Raw genomic sequence first — 21,467 nt, 5'->3', positions numbered from 1 at the left:
TTCAAAATGGGTTAAATATGCTTTAAATTGGGAATTCCATGGCAAGAATGATGATATCACTTTCCAGGTGTCGAATAAAAACACATTCTTTTAATAGTCTGAGCGTCCTTGGTGTTTGACGCTGGCCCATCTGGAGAATAGAGGGCTCGAGTCGGAATCAGGGCCGGGTCGGGGTCGGAGTCGGGGTCGGGGTCGGGGTCGGGGACATGATCGGGATCGGAGTAGCCTGAAAGCAGCTCTTCAAGGTCTTCCCACAGCTTCCTCCGATGTCCAATCTGGGGCTTTGATCATGCTTACCAAAAGCCCTTGTCCGAAATTGACCAGTCAGTATTAATATTGATATATCGGCCTAACAATTGCGTCACCCCACCGCGAAAACGACTCTACAGGCGACATTATTTCTTGTTCGGAGTCGGAGGAAGCTAGCAAATATTCGAGTATTGGATCATAAGAGATATTTCGGCCTACTGTCCATCGCACCTCGGTAGACTCGCTTCCTTTTATTTTTATGATCCTGAGTTTATATAAGTCTGTACTGTCCTAGGCTTGATTTTGTCAATTTCCCTCGAATAACTGTCTTGCCCCATAACTCCCAGTGTGCTCTAGTCAACATAAGCTTCTCACAATGGCAGGTGCCACATCCCTTCAAAGATCTGCAGGAGGGTCAGTTCCTCGCACAGATGTACATCTCGCGAAGGACGCGTGGGATTTTATAAGAGGGAAGCGTCAAGCGTTTCTCCAACAAGAGCCTTCAGTTTCCGAAGGAGACATGGCTTGCAGTAAGATGACTTCACAAGAGTCTGTGCTGAGCAAAGCAAATACAATCGTCGTTTCTTCGGACAAAGGGGCAGAGAAAGAAGAGAATGAGTTTCAGTCGGGATTGATTACATACGAAAAAAGTGAGTTGCTCCCTTTTGGTTGCGAGGAGTCAAGGTGACTCGGCGTGGAGCTGACCTCCTTGAAGATAACGAGAGCACGCAAAAGACTCACCAGTCGAGCAAGATGTTCAAATGATTCGTCTTCCAAATTCGACAGAGGAGTGGCAGGAGAAGACATGATTCAAATGAGATGGTGGTTGCGTATACAACATATTGTCGTGTCCTTACAGTAAGGATGAATGGGTGGATGGCTTCATTTTGCCTCTAACCTACCAGGGTCAGACGCTGTTTTGTTTTAGCCTATATTGTCCCTTCAAGTACTCCCAGTTGACCAAGAATTATCAATGAGCTCTACCCGTGACCTTCAATCGCCGCCGTATGTGCGGACGGCCTTTCAAACCATACTAGCCAACATTTGTTTCTTAAATAGGTACAAATTCACCGCTTTACAAAACTGCAGTAAGTTTTGTGGGCAGAAGAAAAATGCCGACAATCTTCTATCACAAATTAAATCCCCAAAGCGCGACTAGGAAAGGCTGGCTCCGGTAAAAACATCTTAATTTCTTGCCCGGAGTAACTTCTAGAAGATTTCCAGTTGGCCAAATCGCTTGGATAACGGATGATCAAAAATGTTTGGATGGCAATTTCATAATTCACACGCCCCGAGGGGGTTCCAAATCCTTTATTAAGGATCAAAAGGCAAAATCACTCCATTAGAAGGTCCGATTTGCAAGCCAGGAGCTGAAAACTTCATTAGCAGATTAAGGGTTATCTCCAGCTGTCCATGGCCCACTGTATTTCTTGAACTATGCTCTGTGGTTGCAAAAGCTGCACATTGTGACTGCAATGCAGAAGAACAGATCTGCTGAGACGAGAAAGCCTCAAAAGATCTCTTTGCCAGTCCTCATTCATCTCGTGCCATCTATCGAGACATTTTCGAAATAGAGCTCGTTCTTGTTCTGTTCCATTGCCTACGGCCACTCCAAAGTCATACATTTTCTGGAAATCTTTAGGAGTATCCGCAATGATAACGCTGACCGGATAATCCTTGAGAAGTAGCTTCTCAAGTTGATTCTTGTGGGCTAATGCCCGTCTGTTATTCGGCACCGCCTGTAACTCAGCAGCCTCAGTAGGTCGATGTCGGGGATTAGCCTGCTGGTCTCTGACGGCTTTCCACTCCTCCTCGGATAGGACATGGGACATTGCAAGACCGGTAGTTTCAACATAGTCTTGGTTACCAAGGACCGGACCGAAAACGTCCCAACCCCACGCACCACTGTCAAATAAACGTTCAGTATTGCAATCTACGAACACCATGCCCACAACATCATTGGGCCTGAGTTCCAGAAACTCGCGAGAAGTGTAGCCTCCCCATGAGTGGGCGACAATGATAAACGGAGGCTCAATACTGGCGTTTCTTAGAAGGGTATCCAGCTCTGCTGCGACTGATGCTGCAGATATGCTTGGTGGTGTTTGGTTGGGACCTTCACTCCTACCCATCCCCGAACGATCATAATTCAACCAACGAGCAAATGGAACCACAAGCTTTCGCACTGCAATCCACTCATCCACCGTACTGCCAATGCCTTGCATGAGAACGACGATGGGATCTCCAGGCTTGCGACCTGGCCCCGAAACGGACAGATAGAGGTTATGGGAACCGACAGTGACAAGCCCATCCTTATCCCCTTTGTCCCAGTCAACTTTAGAAAATGGTTGCATTATGAACTGGATGTGGATTCAAGTTGAGCAAGAAATGAAGTTAACTGGTTGAGTTTTTGGATATGGGGAAGTGAAGATTTTGAAAGATGCCCAAGCCCCCGCTTCAAATGGTCAATGTTTGTAAACTCGCCCTTCCCTGTGTAGAGTTACATTACGAAAACAATGTGGGGCTTTCCTTGACTGAATTAAGTTTAGCGCGGTCTGAATGAGGCGCTAGCAACGTTTTGAAAGAAAGTGTGAATGTCTCAAGGGTAATCTGTTCTCGAATTCTACTGTAACTTCGTAAAAAAAGGCCGGGCCCGTAGTTCCAACATTTGAATGGTTGAATTATCTCGCAGTTCAAATGTTGTTATATGAATAAAACCCTTGGTTCATTTTTGATTCTAACATTTGAAAGTATCCAGGGATAAAGCTTACTAGTGTACATGTGTGGGCTGGCTGTGCCTTGTGTTCAGAAGCCAATAGAGGATTGCACATAAGAATAGGAGAGGATGCTCAAGGGTGCAGCGTAGGCAGGGATACCACGTCGGCTGCACCCTATGTCATCTCAATAACAATGTCTAGGGTAACATCCATGCGAGAGTCTCCTGTATGCTCTCGTTTTGACCAGGTCTCGAGTATATCAAATTGGACAAGCTGGGACTCCCGCGCGCCATCGGGGAAGTCAAAAGTTTTAATCATATGCCCTTCCAACTCCAGATTCTCAAGCTTTGCCAGTATCTGACTTTTTTCGATCCGCGGGCCGCTTATCCATACACCCAACAGCCCCAGCGCTTTCAACTGGATACTCATGTATAGCTTTTTCTCATCACTGATCTTAATGACCGAGGAGCAGACTGCTGCAGCTCCGGTCATCTTTCCCAGTAGTCCGAGAACACATACAAGTAAATGGCCTCCTTTGTAGGGTAGACGATTAGTCACATGCCCGGAAAGAATTTCAAATCCTTTGACAGGCAGTTTGGCGTGAATCAAGTCTTCTGGGTGTGAATAGAATTGTGGAATATGTTTCAAGAAAAGTGGGCCGTAAGGAGCCTGGGCGCGGTGCGAGAAAAATAGAACCTCTGACCCGGGGGGCCACAATTCCCTTCCCACGGCTGCAAACTCAGCTGCTTCTATGAGCAGCGATATAGGGGCTTCGCCTGTATTAAACAAGCCCATCAACTTTGTCCCTAGTGTTGTTTCGCTTACAATCTTAAGCACACCTGATTCGAGATACCTATCAAACACACGCGGTGTTTTCCCGACTGATGGCCGAAGAGCGATACTTCTACCTCCGTCCGGGCTCGGAGCTACCATCTGGTTGATGACATCCAAGTCGTGTTTTCCCGGTATATCGGTAATGGAAATTGGGCCACCGGAAAGACATCGTGCAGCAGCGTGATAGGCGCCGTACTCGTGTGAAGTTTGGAACATATCCCAATCTAGTACGGCATTGAGATGCTGCGTAAACAGCGCGTTATGAGCATTTGCCCACAAGTGCCATGAATGGCTAGCTGGAATCTCCGGGAAGAAATCATCACTATTGCGCAAGACAACTGGCTGGAATTTATCTTGCAGGAGAATTCGCCACAGCATTTCCGGGACTTGGGCCATGCAGCTGATGGCCTTGCCCTGGAAGTGTCGCAGTTGGGCCGTCATCCACGCACGTTGATAAGCCGGTATGAGTATGGTCCGATCGTCGCTGTGTTTTAGATCGGTGACCGAACACTGGACATCGGCTTTGACAAAGGTGACTCCTTGGGAGGCCAGATAGGTGTAGAAGTCGTCATAGAATTTGTCCAAATCTTTCGCTGTAATGGATTTGATTTTCGTGGGGACAGCATAGTACAACTTGCCGTCCACATCAAAAGTCTCGTAGTTGTCAACAATCCAACCTTCTTTTGCAAGGCCGCCCCAGTAGCCGAAAAGAGCATGCCAAACACCAATGTCCGAAATGAGGGGATGCTCTTTTTTGACGCGACGGATCATTCCATCAAGACCGTTTGGAAATCCTTCTGTGGGTTTGAAATCAGCAAAGCCACGCCAAAAAGGATTGCCGAAATCTAGTTCTGTTGGTGCTAGAGTTTGCCAATTATCATCGATCAGAAGCGTTGAGATTGATACGCCGTGATCTTCGAGGACTTCTAACGCCTGTAAAACTTTCCCTTCGGTAAGGTCGGGGCCAAGCCCGTTCCATGTGCAAAATACTAACCCGTCCAGCCACTTTTCGTAAGATTCAGGGCTTGTATCGTGTGACTTTGTTGTCTCACGTACAATGTCTTGAATAAGCTGGGAGTCGTTTGATTCTTCACGGAAATGACACATAATTGCTTCTAGGGAGTTTTCCATGTCGCGTGCAACCGAGAGCATTATTCGGAAAGGCGCACCAGTGTTGCCATCGTCTTGAGCTTCAACAACAATCCGGCCATGCTCGTCAGAATGTAGAAGTGCTCTAATATTTCCGATACTCGGTGCCGCAATCGTAACTACAATCCCATCTTTGCGAAGGACGGAGCATAGCACTGCGCCTTCGGCAAGGTAGAGAAAGTCGTCACCATGCCGTGGGCCAATCCAAGGTGGCTCGAGTTGAGCAAACGCGACATATCGGGCTTGTATTTGGACGAGGCCCAATGACTTCCATAACGGACCTTCGGCTCCTTGTCCCCGAGAAATGGGCCCATTAGACACTATCGAGAACAGTGTGGCCCCGGATACGGAAGTTGGAGCGGCCATTGCTTCCCAGCCTGGCTCAAGTGCAATCAGCGAACTGACAGGAGGGCTGTCCGCCACAGGTGCCTGGAAAATAATCTCTCCTTTCTCGATACCGCCAGAATCCTGAAACCATTGCCATGGCGCATGGTCCTCGATGCGGTACTTGAATGTAAAGACCAGGTGCTGGAATTTCTTCTCCGGAGGCAAGGAGGAATATGGCAACTTCCCCACGAAACATGCCGTGTATTGGTTCTCGTCTTGGTGAAGATTGATGGGTTGTGATGAGGCTTGGTTGAGCGATATTGATGGCCAGAGGCTAACATGCTGCCGTGAAGTCACCTCGCTGTAGCAGAGTTCGATTTGGAATAGGAATTTTGGCCGGGCGGTGCTCCATTCAATATTCAAAACAAAAGAAGCCTGGATACAAAGATATGTCAGCATGACAGGAAGGACTATGTGTTTCTTTTGATCACGTACGTCTTTTTGTTCCACTGGAAGCACTGAGAGCTGTCTCAAAGGTGGAATTGATGTGATCTTTGGATAAGCCGCCATTGTTCTTCTCTCAACGATTCGTATTTCTTGTGACGATTTCAAGAGAAAAATGCCAAAAAGCTGAATCCAAAATTAGGCATCTTATAAGTGAGAACGCGGTGTCTGAGGTATTTTAGTCAGAAAGTTATTATAGCGGCCTTTGCCGCTTTGAGTTTCCCCCGCAAGAGGCATCTATAGGGATTTCCCAGCATGGACAGTTCCGCCGGACAACGAAGTAACTCCGACTAATCACCGAGGATTTTGAGTTGCTTACCTGCCTCGAGCGAGCTCTCAAATCTAATTTGTGCCGCGGGGCATGCTGTATTAGGAAATTTACGGTAGCCTCCTCTTCCCCCCCCTCAAACTCACCAGCCGAGTTTGTCCTCCCCCGCATCGCTCCATGGTTGACTCGCAGAGCCGTCATGTTCCCCATGGGGAATTCCACCGAGTTTAAGTTAGTCTTGCATTACTATAAAGAGGAGAACCAGCAGGCACTGAAATTTTCTTCTAACAACCCCTGAAGTTCAGGGCCTTTTCATCCTTTACCCAGATTTTTGACGGAAATTCAACCATGGGCTTCAATAAAACTGGAGAGGCCCCAGTCTGCATCCAGCATTATGAAGGGGGTGGAGGTGAATCTGTTAAACGGCGCTCATCTGTTCAGTGTATTCAAAGCGAGAAACTCCTCCAAGACGCCGAAGAAGCCGCCAGGCTTGATCATAGTCTGACCCCATTGCAGGCAATCAAGGCCTATCCCAAGGCCATACTTTGGTGTCTGGTTATCTCCACGTGTGTCATCATGGAAGGTTATGATCAGATAATTGTCCAAAGCTTGTACGCCTACCCTCAATTTCAGATCAAGTATGGAAAGTACGTCGGGCGAGGTCCAACCGGCTATCAACTCAATGCCGCCTGGCAGGCTGGCTTGACGAACGCCTCGGGAGTGGGTGCATTTTTTGGTGCTCTTATCAACGGGTGAGTGTGATATATTCTTGCTATAGTGTTGTGTCACCACATTTGACAGCATTGGCAGATTCCTGGTCAACAAGTTCGGTCATAAGAAAGTCCTGCTCGGAGCTCTTGTACTACTATCAGCTTTCATCTTCATTACTTTCTTCGCTCCAAACGTTGCCACCCTATGTGCAGGTCAATTTCTCTCGGGCCTACCATGGGGGGTTTTTCTCTACTGCGGCACCGGCCTACGCTTCTGAATGCCTACCCATGGTACTTCGAGTATACTTTACGAGCTTCACCAATATGTGCTTTATTATAGGGCAGCTAATAGCTGCTGGTGTCCTCCGTGGTCTTCAGTCACGACCAGACCAGTGGGCTTACCGAATTCCATTTGCGTTACAGTGGGTGTGGCCTGCTTTTCTCATCCCTCTTGTTGCCATGGCACCACCCAGTCCCTGGCACGAAGTACGACAAGGTCGTTTTGAATCGGCTGAAAAGGCACTGCGGCGACTACAGAGTCCGTCTGCAGAAATAGACCCCAAGAAGACTCTAGCGATGATTGTGAACACCAATAATCTCGAACAGGAGCTATCAGTCGGCACTTCATACTGGGACTGTTTTAAAAGCTTTGAGCTGACCCGCACAGAGATTGCATGCATGTGTTTCATGAGCCATCCTCTTTCCGGCACAAACTTTGCATGTAGGTTGGGGTTACTCGCCTAAACATTTACTCGTTAATGCTGACGCTGCTACACAGACAACTCATCTTACTTCTTTGAGCAAGTCGGGCTAGATCCCCAAACGACATATTCTCTCAACCTTGGCGGAACTGCTCTAGGACTAGTCGGCACATTGGTCAATTGGTTCTTCCTCATGCCGCACTTCGGGCGACGGACTATTTTCCTGACAGGATTAGCCACCATGATTGTCACGCTCATGTTGATCGGTATTTTGAATGTCTGGACAATAAATAGGCCATCTATTGGGTTTTCCCAATCTGCTCTTTGTCTATTTTGGACTTTCGTTTTCCAGCTCTCTGTTGGACAGCTTGGATGGGCTCTACCGGCTGAGGTGGGCTCGACACGACTTCGTCAAAAAACTATCTGTCTAGCAAGGAATGCTTATTATGTTGTCACCGTTGTTGCTAGCGTTTTGCAGTCTTACTTCATGAACCCCACTGCATGGAACCTGTCAGGCTACACCGGTAAATTTGTCGTCCTTTCTCAGATAACTCACAATATACTTACAATTGTCTAGGTTTCTTCTGGGCAAGCACCGCCTTACTCATGTTTGTGTGGGCTTTCTTTAGACTTCCTGAGACGAAGAACCGCACGTACGAAGAACTCGACATCCTGTTTGCGCGGAAAGTTCCTGCCCGGAAGTTCGAAGTGGCAGACCCAAAGTGTTTTAATCGAGACGAAGAGACAGCAACGACTTAGACGCAGCTGTGTATAGTCAAGTCAACTCTTGGTAAAAGTGGGCCCGAAGCTAGAACATTTCAGTTTATAGGATCAATTTCATATTTTCATTTCAAGAGGCTAGGTTTCTGAAATTTTATTTTGTCAATCCTACTAGTACCATATAGACTTCGGCGAAACTTGTGCTCAATAAGGACCTATGCACTGCCTACTCACTAGCAGTCAATTTTAATTCCCAGGTTTATTTCAGAATGGTCAAATTATTTCATTTAAAAATAGACACTGATAGCAGTTCTCTCTTGATCCTCCATTATTATAAAGACTGACATTGGTACAATGGGTGAGCATCAAATAGCAAATTGAGGACATATATGCCTGCTGGCCATATCTCGTTGTGAAGACCAGGGGATGACCCGATGCTATTCTTCCCTATACCAAACGGATGTTTTTGTAGCCACGAAATTTACGCTTTTATTACAAAGCCTCAATTCAACTAGAGATTATCTCAGCTGATTCTCCCTTGGCTCGAACAACGAGTTATTCGGAATGACCACATGAATTTCTGATTTATCAAGTGATATCATATTAATGATCAGCAAGCCTTTGGTGATTTTGATCACTATCCTCGCCTGATCACCGCTGCTCCTTGCTCAAAATGCTTCAGAAAGCGGCCTGTGATCACCCTGCCCTCCCGTTCTCCAACAACGATCGGCCATAGTACACGAGCGGCGCCATCCTCAAAGCCAATGGGGCACCCGTCGCCTCTCTGACACTCGGGAGCAGCACTCATGTACCCAGGATCCACTGAATTCATAGCCACGCGGCGATTCCTCCACGCCGGCATCGCCTCTGTTTCAGTTATCATGTTGATTGCTGCCTTGGACATATTCGTGTGGACGTGATGGCCGGCTTTGCTCGGTGAGTTGGGCGAATCCTCCAGTATTCCTTCTCGCGATGAAACGTTGACAATATACCCCAGCGGTTTGGTGACTGATTTCGTATCATCGGCTCCCATGCAAGGAAGAAGCTCGCGGCACAGAATCAATGGAACAAAGGCGTTGACGGAGTGTGCATTGATGAGATCTTCATACGGGATCTCCTGGAGAGACTGCACCCATGAAGACTTGTTTGGATTTTGATCGCCCTCTATAAAGAGGCCTTTATGAGTCATGGCACTCTCTTCCTTCTGGGTCCCATGGTCGATTTGCAGTTTCTCTCCTCCACTCTCGATGCGCGAGATCCAAGACTCCTGCGCACTGCCCTTGATTCTGGGCTGATAGGCGTTGCTTGCATGACCAGCTAACAGGTTCTTGACGGGTACGAGGTCTCTCAACTGCTCTTCACGAGATATGGCTATCATTTCTGCTTTCACTGGGTCTGTCAGGGTCTGTGCCGCATTGTTAATGAGGATATCAAGGTTTCTCTGCTCGCTCGATCCAGTTTCTCCATTCCAGGACCCCAACAGGCCCTTTACGACATGAACAAGCCGAAAAGCGTCTTGTGCGGCCCTAAAGTCAGCACCGACAACCTTAAGTCTTGATACCCACTCCGTGAAATCGGTTTCCTTGGAATATCGATCTGCCGCATCGCCAGGATAACGGGAGGACACAATCACATTTGCACCAGAGCGGAGCAGTCTCAGTGCCGTATGATATCCAAGATTGATCCTTCCACCAGTTACAAGGGCAGTCATTCTGGTGAGATCCAATTTCCCCGGCAGTGACAACTGTGAAGAACCGAGATTGAAGGCCCCACAGGGGCGGCATAGAGAGGGGTACAAGTCATGGACGTTGAGAATGCTGCATTTCTGGCGACACATGTAGCATCGCCGGGTTTTTGCCTTGTGCGTTTTGCCCGTGTCACTGCGTGCGTTTTTTGCATATTCGACGAGGCTCTTATTCTTGAATGACATTTGCGCCCGAATGGCCGTAACGACTTCCGCTAAGGGACTTGAGAGCGTGATTGGTGACACCGAGTCATCTGTCTGAAGATAATCCAAGACTTTAAGCGCTGCCTCAAATTCTTCATTTTTGGGAATATGTGCACTCCCATTGACCAGGTAGTCCTCATCAACATCACCTTCGATGCGATCTAGTTGACCGATGTACGCCTTGATCCCTTCGACGATACTTTCGCATCGTCTCAATCGAAGGGCCTTCGCAACGTCCACATGAGGTGTGAGATGCCAGGCAATTGCTTCAAAGAGAGAGGACTGCGGATTTGGCAGACGACAGGCGAGAGTACTAGGAACTTTCTTTCTTCGGCATAGCTGTTGGTCTTCTCTTAGACGTGCAGCGATAGCTTCGGCTTCATCTGCATTGGGGTTATCGAGTTGGTCCAGGTAGTCCTTAATTCCTTCGATGATGCTCTTGCATCGATCTATTTGAAGCTCTTCCGACAGCTCATTCTGAGGTGTGAGATGCCCCGATATATCGTTTAGCAACTCTGGTGGTGCTTCGGATAGCTTCAGGACAAGACTGCTTGGCCGCTTTCTATCGCGGCAGAGTTGCTGGTCCTGGCCCAGACGAGACGCAATTTCCTCGGCGCTTCCCAAGTGCGAGGACAAGGTCATAGCTGCAGGCTGGGGGCTGAATTTCATCCTCGTTTTCGTTGATTCCCTTGGAATCTTGGCGGTCAGGGGTTGAGTTCTTAAATTGGCCCCAGGTCGCTAGCCCCTCACGATGGACCCTTCTGACTCAATCTCTGACTCAAATGTCAGTTCAACTCGAAGGTTCTACTCTGACGTCAGTCTTTTATAGATTTATTCATACTCTTCGCTTCTCGGCAGAAAAGTTTCGTCTTGATCTTTTTTTCGAAGTCGACTGAGCAGAGAGTACTGCATAAACAACGCCAAAATGCCCGACCCACGCTTCGAGGAGATCATTCAAAGTTTGTCGCTGATGCCAACGGAAATGGCCCACGCGATAATTGACGATCTTCGTGTTTTGGACGTGCTCAATTTGCTACTATATGACAATCCCAGAGTTACTTCTGCGATTTCTTCGCACCCCGGCTGCCAAGCTGTGATCGGCATAACCCCTGACACATTCTGCGAAAGGAAGGAACTGATCAAAAGCTACTGGGGTCTGGCCCGTCAGACTGGTATCAACATTGATGAGATCTGGTATAGATCGGTCATTGGGCTCAATGTCAACTGTGCCGAATTCCAACACCTCCCTTCAATCACCGACGACCTCCACGCTCACATATTGAAGTATGTCGAGGACCAGACAAGCGTGGTAGATTTGAATCGGTTCACCGTTGGATCCAAGGAAATTCCGCTAGTTACATCTGCTTCATCTCTTGCACAGCTCGAAGAATGCTGTAAAGCCGTGCGTGCGGCTAAAGTTCAGTATTTCGCACAAGCCTCGGGCCAGCTGCGCCGGGCATGTACACTGCTGGAAAACAATCCCGATCTCTTGAAACGAACCCTGGACCCAAATCAAAAAAGGCGACCAAACACTGCGCACATCACCGCCAGAATGAACCTCGTCGCCGACAAAATTGCTAAGAGCAATTTGCAGAACCAAGTGCACACCGAGTACTATCGCTACACATTTTTCCCTTTGACTCCCTTTGACACTTCTTTGACAGAGTTGCTTCGAATGATGGATTATTTTGATATCACCGCCGCGGGTGTACTTTTGCTCAACAAAGATGGTTCCTCCTCTTGCGGACGGCAGCATACCCGGAGGTCCATCGGCTTGCTAGTGTGGTGATTGATGGTATGGCCTACCATCACACTTTCTGGTCCAAAGATCCAGACCTATATAGGCATTTTCAACTTGAAGTCAGGAATGACAATCGCTATACGTTCCGAACAGGAAATACACCTTGGTCCGAGAAACTAAATTTGATTTTGGATGAATTGGTGCATGGACCGTTTTTCGCGCCTCACAAACTCGGAACAATCAAACAATGGCGACGACCACGAGAATATGCCGGAAATGAGCCGTTTGATCACAAGGAAGAAGAATGGTTGACTTCGTTCGTGGAGCTATATCGGTATCTAGAGACATTGGGAAACACACCAAATGCCTCTAGATGAATGTTTGTCTGCCCGGTAGGATTGAGTATGAAGGGACGACTTTGCGAGGGCTGCTAAATGGACCACCCTTTTTGCTAAACGGACCATGGGCCCTTCATATGCATACCGCTATACCTACACTAGTGATAGCTATCGCCTCATCTTCCTTATTCCCATCAGGTTATTCCTCTCCTGATACCATTGATGCACCTATACATTGTCTTCTACTACCGATAAGCTATCAACTTTTGGGACACTAAATGGAATAATATCGCTTCACTAAATAAATGAATATTATACATCAATTTTAACCTGGCAAAATACCAAGAATCAAAATTGATATGCGCTATCATTGATTATGAATATCCTTTGGAAACCAAGTTCGCAAGACGTCCTACAGCGAGGTCGCAAATTTCCTATTCATTAGTATCAGCGAACGGTCATGCATGCGACGATGATGAATTAACATACATGCCGTTTTTGTTTATTGTTATCATATAATCCCCGCCAAATGTCTATATCCCGATACTTGTTTTCGATTCTGGTCAATGGGTTGAGGTCACACGTGGGTTGCTTTTCCTCTATAATTTTGGGATCAGCGTCAACCCATGGCTAGAAGCGTTGTCAGAACCAGTAGCGAACTCCAGGGCTGTGGCATAAATATGTAGCTAGGCTACTGTAGCCAAAGAAGGGGTACAGACCTTTGGAACAGGCCAATCAGAGAAATGAACATATTTCGTCTCATTCAAGATACGTGCAGAATCCCAAGCTTCTATTGGGTTCCCGAGATATATTTCATGCCTTTCCGACCGGAATTCTCCCGTCAAAGGATTGTAGGGCCGATGCGGTAGGATAGTAGCGCTATCTTTAGAAAGATAGTTCACGATCTCCATATCATAATTGATCCCGCCAGCAGCGGAGATACACTCTATTATCCGATCAAATTCGCAGTGTGATGGCTCTATGAGTATGACTTGGGAGCTGAGAATACGTTCACTTTGGTTGAGCCAGTATGCCTCGCGGCATGGCCACTGGACTTGGCGGCAGTAGTAATAATTCATCCATAGTCTGCGCAAGCAGAATATTAGATTAATTTATCTCGAAGAGTGAGGGAGGGGCAATCCCGAACCAGCAAAATGATCGAGTCGGAATCCAAACTAAGAACACGGTCGTATTCAGTTTGGTTAACAGCAAGCAGCTTTGTGAAGCTTTCGGCCCAGGTAGCTGCTCATTATTAGCCGACCATTCCGCACATGACCATTTATCCTGTGAGTTGATCGCTTTATAAAGGGATTTAATTTAGGAGTTCTCGGAGACTTCCATCGGCCCCTTTCCGTTTCTGGACGTGTATTGGTTTGAGATTTGCTCCATATACATCCCGAGCGTGACGAAGCAAACGGACTTCGGTAGAATCATCGTCAGTTGCCACAGAGAAATGAGATAGATACCTCAAAAGCTTATTAGCCCTCGCTCCCAGACGATGAAGAGTCTCGAAAAGCATAACTGAATTGCACAAGTACTCTGTGTTGGTCACATATTGGATGTATGCAAAGCGTGTCCAGTCGACTTGTTTCCCATATATGTCCGTAACGGAATGGTTAAACTGAGACGCGGGGCTGTGCAGTTGGAAGAGACTCAAATGTATGCATAATAAAATAATTCCTACGATAGCAAAGCGTACTCGTATAGCCTTCGGCACGAGGGAATACATCGCATTAGTCAAGTGTGTAAAATGCTAGAAATGCCGTTTCTGGTGAAATTTGGCACTCACTGGAGTAACAGCTGACAGAAAAAAGTGCTTCAATCAGCCTGTCTCAATAAAAACAATCACTGGGTAACAAAGAAACAAAAAGAGGTCCACGTGTGGCGCCAAGTGAGACCGACTCAAGCCATCCACATAGGGAGGGGCCTAAATATATATGGTACCGTGGAAGAATTTTACCGGCACGCTAATTGATTCGAGTTTTACAGTTCATCGGGGACAATTACAACTTCAGCTTCAAATTTGAGACGATTGACTGGGAAGGGGGTAGGATCCGTGGCCCATCTATTGGGCGAGTGTTAGCGGCCGAGCCAGGGTTATCCCGTTTTGGCCGCCCATAATTGGAAAGAATCGCCAGATGTGTCGTGCCATTCAACCAAAAAAGTGCGCACGCACAGTTTGGGTTCTGTACGGTGGTATTTCTGCCTCGACAAGATGTGGGGCCAACGATGTCCGTTTCTCAGGCGGCACTAGTCATTCATTTATAGACTTTACTCGTATTGATTGAGAATTATTTCTATAGTTACGCTTGATCAATAAGAGCCTACTATGAGTATTACATAATCTCGTTGGTACAGGAAACCGGAAGATAGAATATCCGGTCCCGTTTAGGTTGTTGGAATAGTACTGAAATTGACAAGCTAGCATTATTGAAATCGGTCTAATATATATGATCGAGGCAAAATATAAGAGCATGAGTCAATTTACCTCTTCACACTACAGAAAACCATCGATCGAATATACGAATTGCCAAGGTAGTTGGGGTATCGCCCAACCTGCCTCGATGGACCTCGGCCCTGAACGAAACGGGTAACTTCCCCGCGTGGGCGGAGAGTCTGGGGTCGACCGCATCACATGTTGCTCTCTCTTCCCTCCACAATCCACAACCTCTTTGATTTCTTGCTTCATTCTTCTGCATCATTGCATCAATTCCTCCATTTAATGCGTCCTTTACCCTCGGGAGTACTTCGCCAGGTCGCACGGGCCGGGCGGGCCTTCCCCTGCGTACCTTCGTCTCCTCGGCCAAACGGTTCAATTCCGAGGGAATTCCCACAGCCCAGGACCATTTGTCTCAATTGATGGAACGTGTATCGCAACAGGCATTAATCGACAAGAGCCGTCATCTCAGCTTCCCGCACGAGAGATCTAGCCGAGGAAGCGATTTCACTGAGGTGAACGTCGCCCAACCAAACCGAATTACTGCCGAACGGGATGTCTTGCACTTGTGGTCGTTCGTCCATGGATTCTCCACCTTTCCATATTGGTACCTGCGTGATGTCTGTCGATGCCCGCGCTGTGTCGACCCGCACTCGAAGCAGCGCTCGTTCCGAAGCAGCGACATTCCCGGCAAGATCTATCCGCGCCACATGAGCTGGGATGGGACTACTTTGGATATCAAATGGGCCAACGATGTTTCTGGGTATGACGAAACTCACAGCACATCCTTGGACATCCCGACCCTGATGGCCGGCCCTACCAACACTCATGACAACGTCTCCAAATCCACCAAACCCCTTATCTGGGGTGACGTGATGATGAGGGACCTCCAACACTGGGTTTCCTTTGACGACTACATGTCAAACGATAGCAAATTCGCCGAGTCAATGCGCAATCTCCAGCGCATGGGCTTAATTTTTATCAAGGATATCCCGAAATCCCGAGAGCTGGTGAAGAAGATCTCGGAACGTATGGGCCCTGTGCGGAACTCTTTCTACGGGGAGACATGGGACGTGCGTACAGTGCCGCAAGCCAAGAACGTCGCCTACACAAACCAACACCTCGGCTTCCACATGGATCTACTATACATGAACGAGCCACCCGGATATCAACTACTGCATTGCCTGGAGAACTCCTGCGAGGGAGGCGAGTCACTTTTCGCCGACTCGTTTCGGGTAGCCGACATAATGAAGAGAAATTATCCCACCGAGTACAAAACACTGACCCGAAGGCTTTTCGGGTTTGAATATATGCACAACGACCACATCTACAGCAACGCGCGACCGCTTTTTGAAGTGGACAGGGTGACCGGGCAACTTCGCAACGTCAACTATTCCCCTCCATTCCAAGCGCCAATTCCGAAATCCAGAGATAAGGGCGTCTGCAATCATATCCATTTCAACCAATGGAGACATGCGCTAAAGACATTTACCTATCTACTGGAAAGCAAGTCCTCGATTTTCCAGCTGAAGCTTAATCCCGGCGAGTGTGTGATTTTCGCCAATCGACGAATTGTCCATGCTCGGAACAAGTTTAATACCTCGTCTGGTTCACGCTGGTTAGCCGGCGCGTATGTGGATGAGGATGCATTGCTATCTAGTTTTGCCACGCATGCGAAGAAGTTCCCTGCGCAGTGGAAAGATAGCGATCCGATGAGGTCTGTAAGAAAAAATCAAGGCCCGTATTGCGAAGGAAAAGGAGATCGCCATTGCTGCTATGCAGCAATCTCAAGTTCAACATGCAGAGGCGGAAAATGTGGATGAGACCAGTTCAACTGGATAGACAGAGACATAGCGAAGAAGCATAGCATTTTAAGGTTTATACCGTGTCATTTTGAATTCACCTTTCTTGGTAATTGGCGAAGCTAGTAAACAGCAAAGAAAGATGCCATGGCGAATATCGCAGCTTTTACTAGTTCGTGGATAGTCATCTTACACTGTGTCCCTGCTCAGCCTGCATACTTGGCAATACTTGGCAAGTTCCCTCTTATCAGGAATGGTAAGCCGACTCATCCGAGTGCAATATCTCTATTTGAAACGTATGACCTGAAGAATTACAAATCTCTTAAACTAGCTCTCTTTTTTCATATCAAGGAAAAACGTATATCATCACGGCGGAAATACAGCATCCAGCCCCGAGGCAAGGAAAGGGTATCATCCAGGGACTAACTCAAGCTACGGGCTTATTGACAGAGTATTCTCCCATGAAGTCAGGGTCTGCATTGATTTCCTCGCGGACCTTAAAGAAAGAAGAGTATGTTAGTAGGGGTTTCTAGTGGAAAACAAGAACAAGAAGCAAGAAGCAAGAAGCAAGAAAGAGAAGATAAGACTCACAATATCCAAACCACCAACCAGCTCTCCGGCGACCCACAATTGGGGGAAAGTAGGCCATTCCGCAAACTCCTTCAGACCTTGACGAACATCCTCATCGGCCAGAATGTTGAAGAATCCATACTTGATACTGCGCTCACGTAGAATACCAACCAGCTGCCGACTGAAACCGCACTGCGGGGAACTGGGGGTACCCTTCATAAAGAGCATGACGGGAGCGGCCTTGACAAGCTCGCCCAGGCGGGCAAAGAGGGCTTCTTTCGACTGCTCGGGTGTGAGAGCGGGGTCAGCGGAGACCGGGACCGCGTTAGCAGCAGGTCCAACCGAGCCATCGGGGGTAGAAACAGGCTGCTGAGTGGCAGTCGCAGGGCCATTCTCACGGGCAACCGCCGAGAGAGGAGGAGGGATATGCGCTCTGTGACCACCATCGGCGGGGGCGCCACCACCAACATGGCGCTCGATAGCATCGCGAACTTTGATAGCGTCACTGCCGCTGATGGATTCCAAAATCTCTCCGTTCTTCACGCAGACGACAAATGGCACGGCGGATACATCGTACTCCTCTGAGATATCGGGCAACTGCTCGGCGTCAATGCTGACAAACGAGACTGTTGGTGGGGTTGTGGCGGGGTACTGCGAGGCGAGGGCGCTGAGGACATTGCGCATCTGTGTGCAGGGTGCGGCCCATGAAGCGTAGAAGTAGAGGACTATGAGGGTTTCGGGAGGGGCATTGCTCATGTGCTGCGCGAAGGCGTCCTCTGAGGGGACTTCGGTGAGGGACGACATCGTTGAGGGGTCGCGTGTGAACGGTGCGGAGGAGGGAGATGGTAGGAGCGGGGAGTGTAGACTTGGTCGAAACAGGTGAGGCCCTCGGCGGTTGTTTGGAGAGTCTGCAGAGTCGATTTGATAGAGGGATGAATGCCTCTGGATGATGATGAAAGAATCAGAGTTGTCCGGGGCGGAAGATGGCGTGACGAGAGTGGAGGGTGAATTTTCCGGCGATCCTGCGTTATCAGATGCGTATTGTATGGTCATTGTATGGTCAAGCCGGTCACGGGGTCCCGCTTATCCGATCTTGGCACGTGATCTCTGAATTCAGCCTAGGTTGAAAGATCACGTGGCAATTATCCACTTCTTATCTGCTTATCACCACGTGAGCATCGCGAATTTCCCAGTCGTTTGCCGAATTGAGACTGCTTCGTTCCAACTGACAGACACCTCCTCAAGTCATGCCTGGACAACAAAAGAGAAAGCGCGATGATGACCACGATCCCGTCTCAGAACCCCGAGACAATGGCATGGGTGTCGCTGATACACTCGCACGCCTAAACGAAGCCTCCCCCGAGACCGACGATTCAACAAAGAAGCGCTCAGGCGAGATGGCGCGCTCAAGCAAGAAGAGGCGTGCGGACGGCGAGAAGACCAAATACCCCGTCTTGACATACGTTGAAGGCCGCCTACAGTCATCAATTCGAATTTCAGACCTCCAAGGCCTTCTACTGTATTGTTTCGCAGATGGTATTGCACCGCAATGGATCGCTGTCAAACACTCCGGCCATGTGCGCAAGGTGGTCGTCTTGATGGTGCCGGGCTTGGAAATCGGCATGTTTGACGGCACCATCCCACTAAAGCCAATTACCGCCGGCGATTGCGATAATAATGGCGAGGAAAAGGTTCCTTCCGGCGACTCAAACCAAGAACACGATACCTCCGACGATAGACGAAATGAAGACTTTCAAAATTGGAAAGAAGGTCTTCCACCTCCAGACCGATCGCATCGCTATAATCCTAGAGCACTTGCATCAAGTACCTTGCCCGAACCCCTCCGCCCATTGAGCAATATGTTTCCTCATGTTTGGCCCGTCAAGGCCCCTGGCGATAACAAATATAACAAAGTGCACTCGCCTTTGCAAGCTATCTTAATGTCGGCGCTTCCCAAGACAAAGGATGAGTCAAGCCGTAAAGGTGCCCGCCCACCGCGAGTCGACAAGAGCGCGATCTTCAAACGAACCCCCATCACTACTTTCATCAGTTCCTTGGAGGATCTTCGTGATAGCGAATATCCCCTTCACCCGGCCCTTCTTGGTTCAGACGCTGAGAAGGAGCAAGATGCCGAATCACGTCGACGCAACAATCGAGCTGCAGAGGATGGCTGGGTGGACACGGACGTTGCCAACCTGGATGCTGGGATTGTTCCGGATGCCGAGATTGAAAGTGGTAGCGTGACGGCCGGACGAATGGTCCTATCCCTGGATTGCGAAATGTGTCTGACCGAAGGAGATAAGTCTGAACTGGCTCGTATTAGTCTTGTTGGCTGGGACGGTGAGGTTGTTCTGGACGAGCTGGTTCAGCCCTCGCGGCCCGTAACCAACTACCTCACCCAGTATTCCGGTATCACAAAGGAAATGCTTGATCCGGTTACTACTACATTGGCCGATATCCAACAACGTCTTCTTACGATATTGACACCCCAGTCTATTCTGATTGGTCATTCTTTGAATTCCGACCTTGCGGCACTCAAACTTACACACCCTTTCATTGTCGACACTGCAATCATCTACCCCCACCCCGTGGTCCGCCTCTAAAATGTAGCCTTAAGTGGCTTACCCAGAAGTATGTGAATAAGGAGATTCAGAAGGGTGGAAATGGCCACGATTCGGTCGAGGACGCTCGAGCAGTCCTTGAACTGGTCAAACAAAAGTGTGAAAAGGGAGAGCGATGGGGTACCAGTGATGCATCAAACGAAAGTATTTTCCGCCGACTTGGTCGGTCTACCCGGGTAGGAAAAACCGCGACCCCTGGCGAGGGACGCACCGGTGCGGTAGTGGACTGGGGCAGTCCCGAGAGAGGATTTGGTTCGCAGGCGACTGCCTCAATCGGATGCCGCGACGATAATGACGTTGTCAATGGTGTTGCAGCGGCCGTCAACGGCGATGACTCGAACGCTTCTATTCCAGGTGGCGGTGTTGATTTTACGTGGGCGCGCCTCCGCAATCTTGAACACCTTCGCGGTTGGTGCAACCGTGCCCGGACCCTAACAATGCCAATTCTTCTACGACCTTGGTTCCTCCACCAGAGGAGACCACCCCCACAACAAGCATTGGAGATAATACCAGTGCCGCTCCGGGAGACAATGTTCTTGCGGAAACCGTCACCCAAACCGTCACCGACATCACCCGCATCTACGAGTCTCTCCCACCTTGTACCATGTTTATTGTCTACACTGGCACCGGCGACCCGCGCGAGGTCAGTCGTCTGCAAGCGATGCACAGAACATATCGCGAGGAATTTAACTCGCGTAAACCCTGGGATGAACTTAGCGTGAAGTGGACGGATACGGAAGAGCAAGCCCTGAAGAAGGCCTGCGAGCGGGCCCGCGAGGGTTGTGGATTTATGTGTGTCAAATGAAAGATCGGATATGTAAATTCTACATGATACCAAAACAACTATTTTAACCTGCCAGAAGCAGGTTTCCCGACTTGTTTCGCCTTTTCCGATTGTAGATCCTCGGGTGGTTGGGCCTGGAGTTTCGGACCACGCGACGGACACAGACACAGCCCTAACACTCAGCTTTGAGGGATACAGCCCCTTTCCCGTATTCCATCAAATCCTTGCCGCCCCTTTGATGAGACGAGCTTGGTGTCGTCTGACAAAGGGCCCTAAGAGGCTCCAAATCGCGAGCATGGATCTCTTTCATGGATAATACACCTGCTGGGTATCTCTCAGTCTGCCTCCAATATTCGTCACAAGTTGTACGGTGCCACACCTGCCCTTTATAGGCATCTTACCCTCGCGCAAATTTCCCCGCGCCCAGTTCGTGCGAGCGCCCCTTTGACGGCGGTGGCGAAAGTAAGCCGGGCGGGAGAGAAAGTGGAAAGGGGATAGCCTCATCTCATGCCTAGGTGGGTACGTACTCATGGCTGTCAACCACCTTTGAGATGGGCCCATCTCTATCTTTGAAACGAGTAGGTGTTGCGGTATTTACCTGCAGCGTTCTATCTATCCCTGAATTAATAAGTTCTCTGTCTTATCAATCGATGCGAGAATCTCATGCTAGATACCAGCGCACGCCTTTATCTTACGCCACGCTTTTGCGTCGGCTCAACCGACCGTTCGGGATATCAACGACAGGGGTTATCTCCAGCGAGCTGGCCATCGGAAGGGCTCCCGATTTCTGTCCTCATTAAGTTTCCCACGCGATAGGAAGATACTCAGACAAAGTTGCGGGGAAAGGGCTGTCATTGGTGCAGTGGCGGCCCTAAGTTTTCTCAAGCCAAAGCTGGCGTGGGTGAGGAGGGCTTGAGGCGAATAAGAACCCTGCTATATATTTTGGACGATAACTGGGCTCGGCACACGGGCCTTTGATACGGGAGGGCTAGCGAGCAGGAAGATGAGGGTTGGTTCAACTTTCGAATGAGGGGATGGCGGCTTATTAGT

At 48.8% G+C, this 21,467-nt stretch overlaps 10 protein-coding genes across 10 annotated transcripts; 5 read left to right on the top strand and 5 right to left on the bottom strand.

The window, feature by feature from the left end:
- Positions 1-625: 625 nt before the first annotated feature.
- On the top strand, positions 626-1,058 carry N7509_004330 (uncharacterized protein; the record flags this gene model as incomplete). The annotated part of the gene is made up of 2 exons (XM_056628967.1): positions 626-899; positions 994-1,058. The coding sequence occupies 2 exons, from the start codon at positions 626-628 to the stop codon at positions 1,056-1,058; spliced, it is 339 nt and encodes a 112-aa protein (XP_056491701.1).
- Positions 1,059-1,646: 588 nt separating this feature from the next.
- Positions 1,647-2,600, bottom strand: N7509_004329 (alpha/beta fold hydrolase; the record flags this gene model as incomplete). Its single annotated transcript, XM_056628966.1, has 1 exon — positions 1,647-2,600. The coding sequence occupies one exon, from the start codon at positions 2,598-2,600 to the stop codon at positions 1,647-1,649; it is 954 nt and encodes a 317-aa protein (XP_056491700.1).
- Positions 2,601-3,137: 537 nt separating this feature from the next.
- N7509_004328 (glycoside hydrolase superfamily) lies at positions 3,138-5,843 on the bottom strand (the record flags this gene model as incomplete). Its single annotated transcript, XM_056628965.1, has 2 exons — positions 3,138-5,708; positions 5,769-5,843. The coding sequence occupies 2 exons, from the start codon at positions 5,841-5,843 to the stop codon at positions 3,138-3,140; spliced, it is 2,646 nt and encodes an 881-aa protein (XP_056491699.1).
- A 550-nt stretch (positions 5,844-6,393) lies between these two features.
- On the top strand, positions 6,394-8,215 carry N7509_004327 (general substrate transporter; the record flags this gene model as incomplete). The annotated part of the gene is made up of 5 exons (XM_056628964.1): positions 6,394-6,797; positions 6,847-6,904; positions 6,969-7,476; positions 7,534-7,980; positions 8,034-8,215. The coding sequence occupies 5 exons, from the start codon at positions 6,394-6,396 to the stop codon at positions 8,213-8,215; spliced, it is 1,599 nt and encodes a 532-aa protein (XP_056491698.1).
- Positions 8,216-8,813: 598 nt separating this feature from the next.
- Positions 8,814-10,766, bottom strand: N7509_004326 (uncharacterized protein; the record flags this gene model as incomplete). The annotated part of the gene is made up of 1 exon (XM_056628963.1): positions 8,814-10,766. One exon carries the CDS (start codon positions 10,764-10,766, stop codon positions 8,814-8,816), a length of 1,953 nt encoding a protein of 650 aa, XP_056491697.1.
- A 283-nt stretch (positions 10,767-11,049) lies between these two features.
- Positions 11,050-11,913, top strand: N7509_004325 (uncharacterized protein; the record flags this gene model as incomplete). Its single annotated transcript, XM_056628962.1, has 1 exon — positions 11,050-11,913. One exon carries the CDS (start codon positions 11,050-11,052, stop codon positions 11,911-11,913), a length of 864 nt encoding a protein of 287 aa, XP_056491696.1.
- Positions 11,914-12,515: 602 nt separating this feature from the next.
- N7509_004324 (nucleotide-diphospho-sugar transferase) lies at positions 12,516-13,932 on the bottom strand (the record flags this gene model as incomplete). Its single annotated transcript, XM_056628961.1, has 5 exons — positions 12,516-12,533; positions 12,693-12,833; positions 12,923-13,289; positions 13,387-13,501; positions 13,539-13,932. 5 exons carry the CDS (start codon positions 13,930-13,932, stop codon positions 12,516-12,518), a joined length of 1,035 nt encoding a protein of 344 aa, XP_056491695.1.
- A 1,130-nt stretch (positions 13,933-15,062) lies between these two features.
- Positions 15,063-16,463, top strand: N7509_004323 (putative Gamma-butyrobetaine hydroxylase subfamily; the record flags this gene model as incomplete). Its single annotated transcript, XM_056628960.1, has 1 exon — positions 15,063-16,463. The coding sequence occupies one exon, from the start codon at positions 15,063-15,065 to the stop codon at positions 16,461-16,463; it is 1,401 nt and encodes a 466-aa protein (XP_056491694.1).
- Positions 16,464-16,869: 406 nt separating this feature from the next.
- N7509_004322 (PICOT family protein) lies at positions 16,870-17,816 on the bottom strand (the record flags this gene model as incomplete). Its single annotated transcript, XM_056628959.1, has 2 exons — positions 16,870-16,938; positions 17,034-17,816. 2 exons carry the CDS (start codon positions 17,814-17,816, stop codon positions 16,870-16,872), a joined length of 852 nt encoding a protein of 283 aa, XP_056491693.1.
- A 443-nt stretch (positions 17,817-18,259) lies between these two features.
- N7509_004321 (RNA exonuclease) lies at positions 18,260-20,438 on the top strand (the record flags this gene model as incomplete). Its single annotated transcript, XM_056628958.1, has 3 exons — positions 18,260-19,603; positions 19,630-20,041; positions 20,107-20,438. 3 exons carry the CDS (start codon positions 18,260-18,262, stop codon positions 20,436-20,438), a joined length of 2,088 nt encoding a protein of 695 aa, XP_056491692.1.
- Positions 20,439-21,467: the final 1,029 nt, after the last annotated feature.

The sequence above is a fragment of the Penicillium cosmopolitanum genome, assembly GCF_028827165.1.
Source record: "Penicillium cosmopolitanum strain IBT 29677 chromosome Unknown utg000005l:1.0-4006212.0:1.0-4009387.0, whole genome shotgun sequence".
In the NCBI taxonomy this organism is placed as follows: domain Eukaryota; kingdom Fungi; phylum Ascomycota; class Eurotiomycetes; order Eurotiales; family Aspergillaceae; genus Penicillium; species Penicillium cosmopolitanum.
Note: the sequence above shows the minus strand (reverse complement) of the source record. Positions and strands in the feature narration are given on the sequence as shown.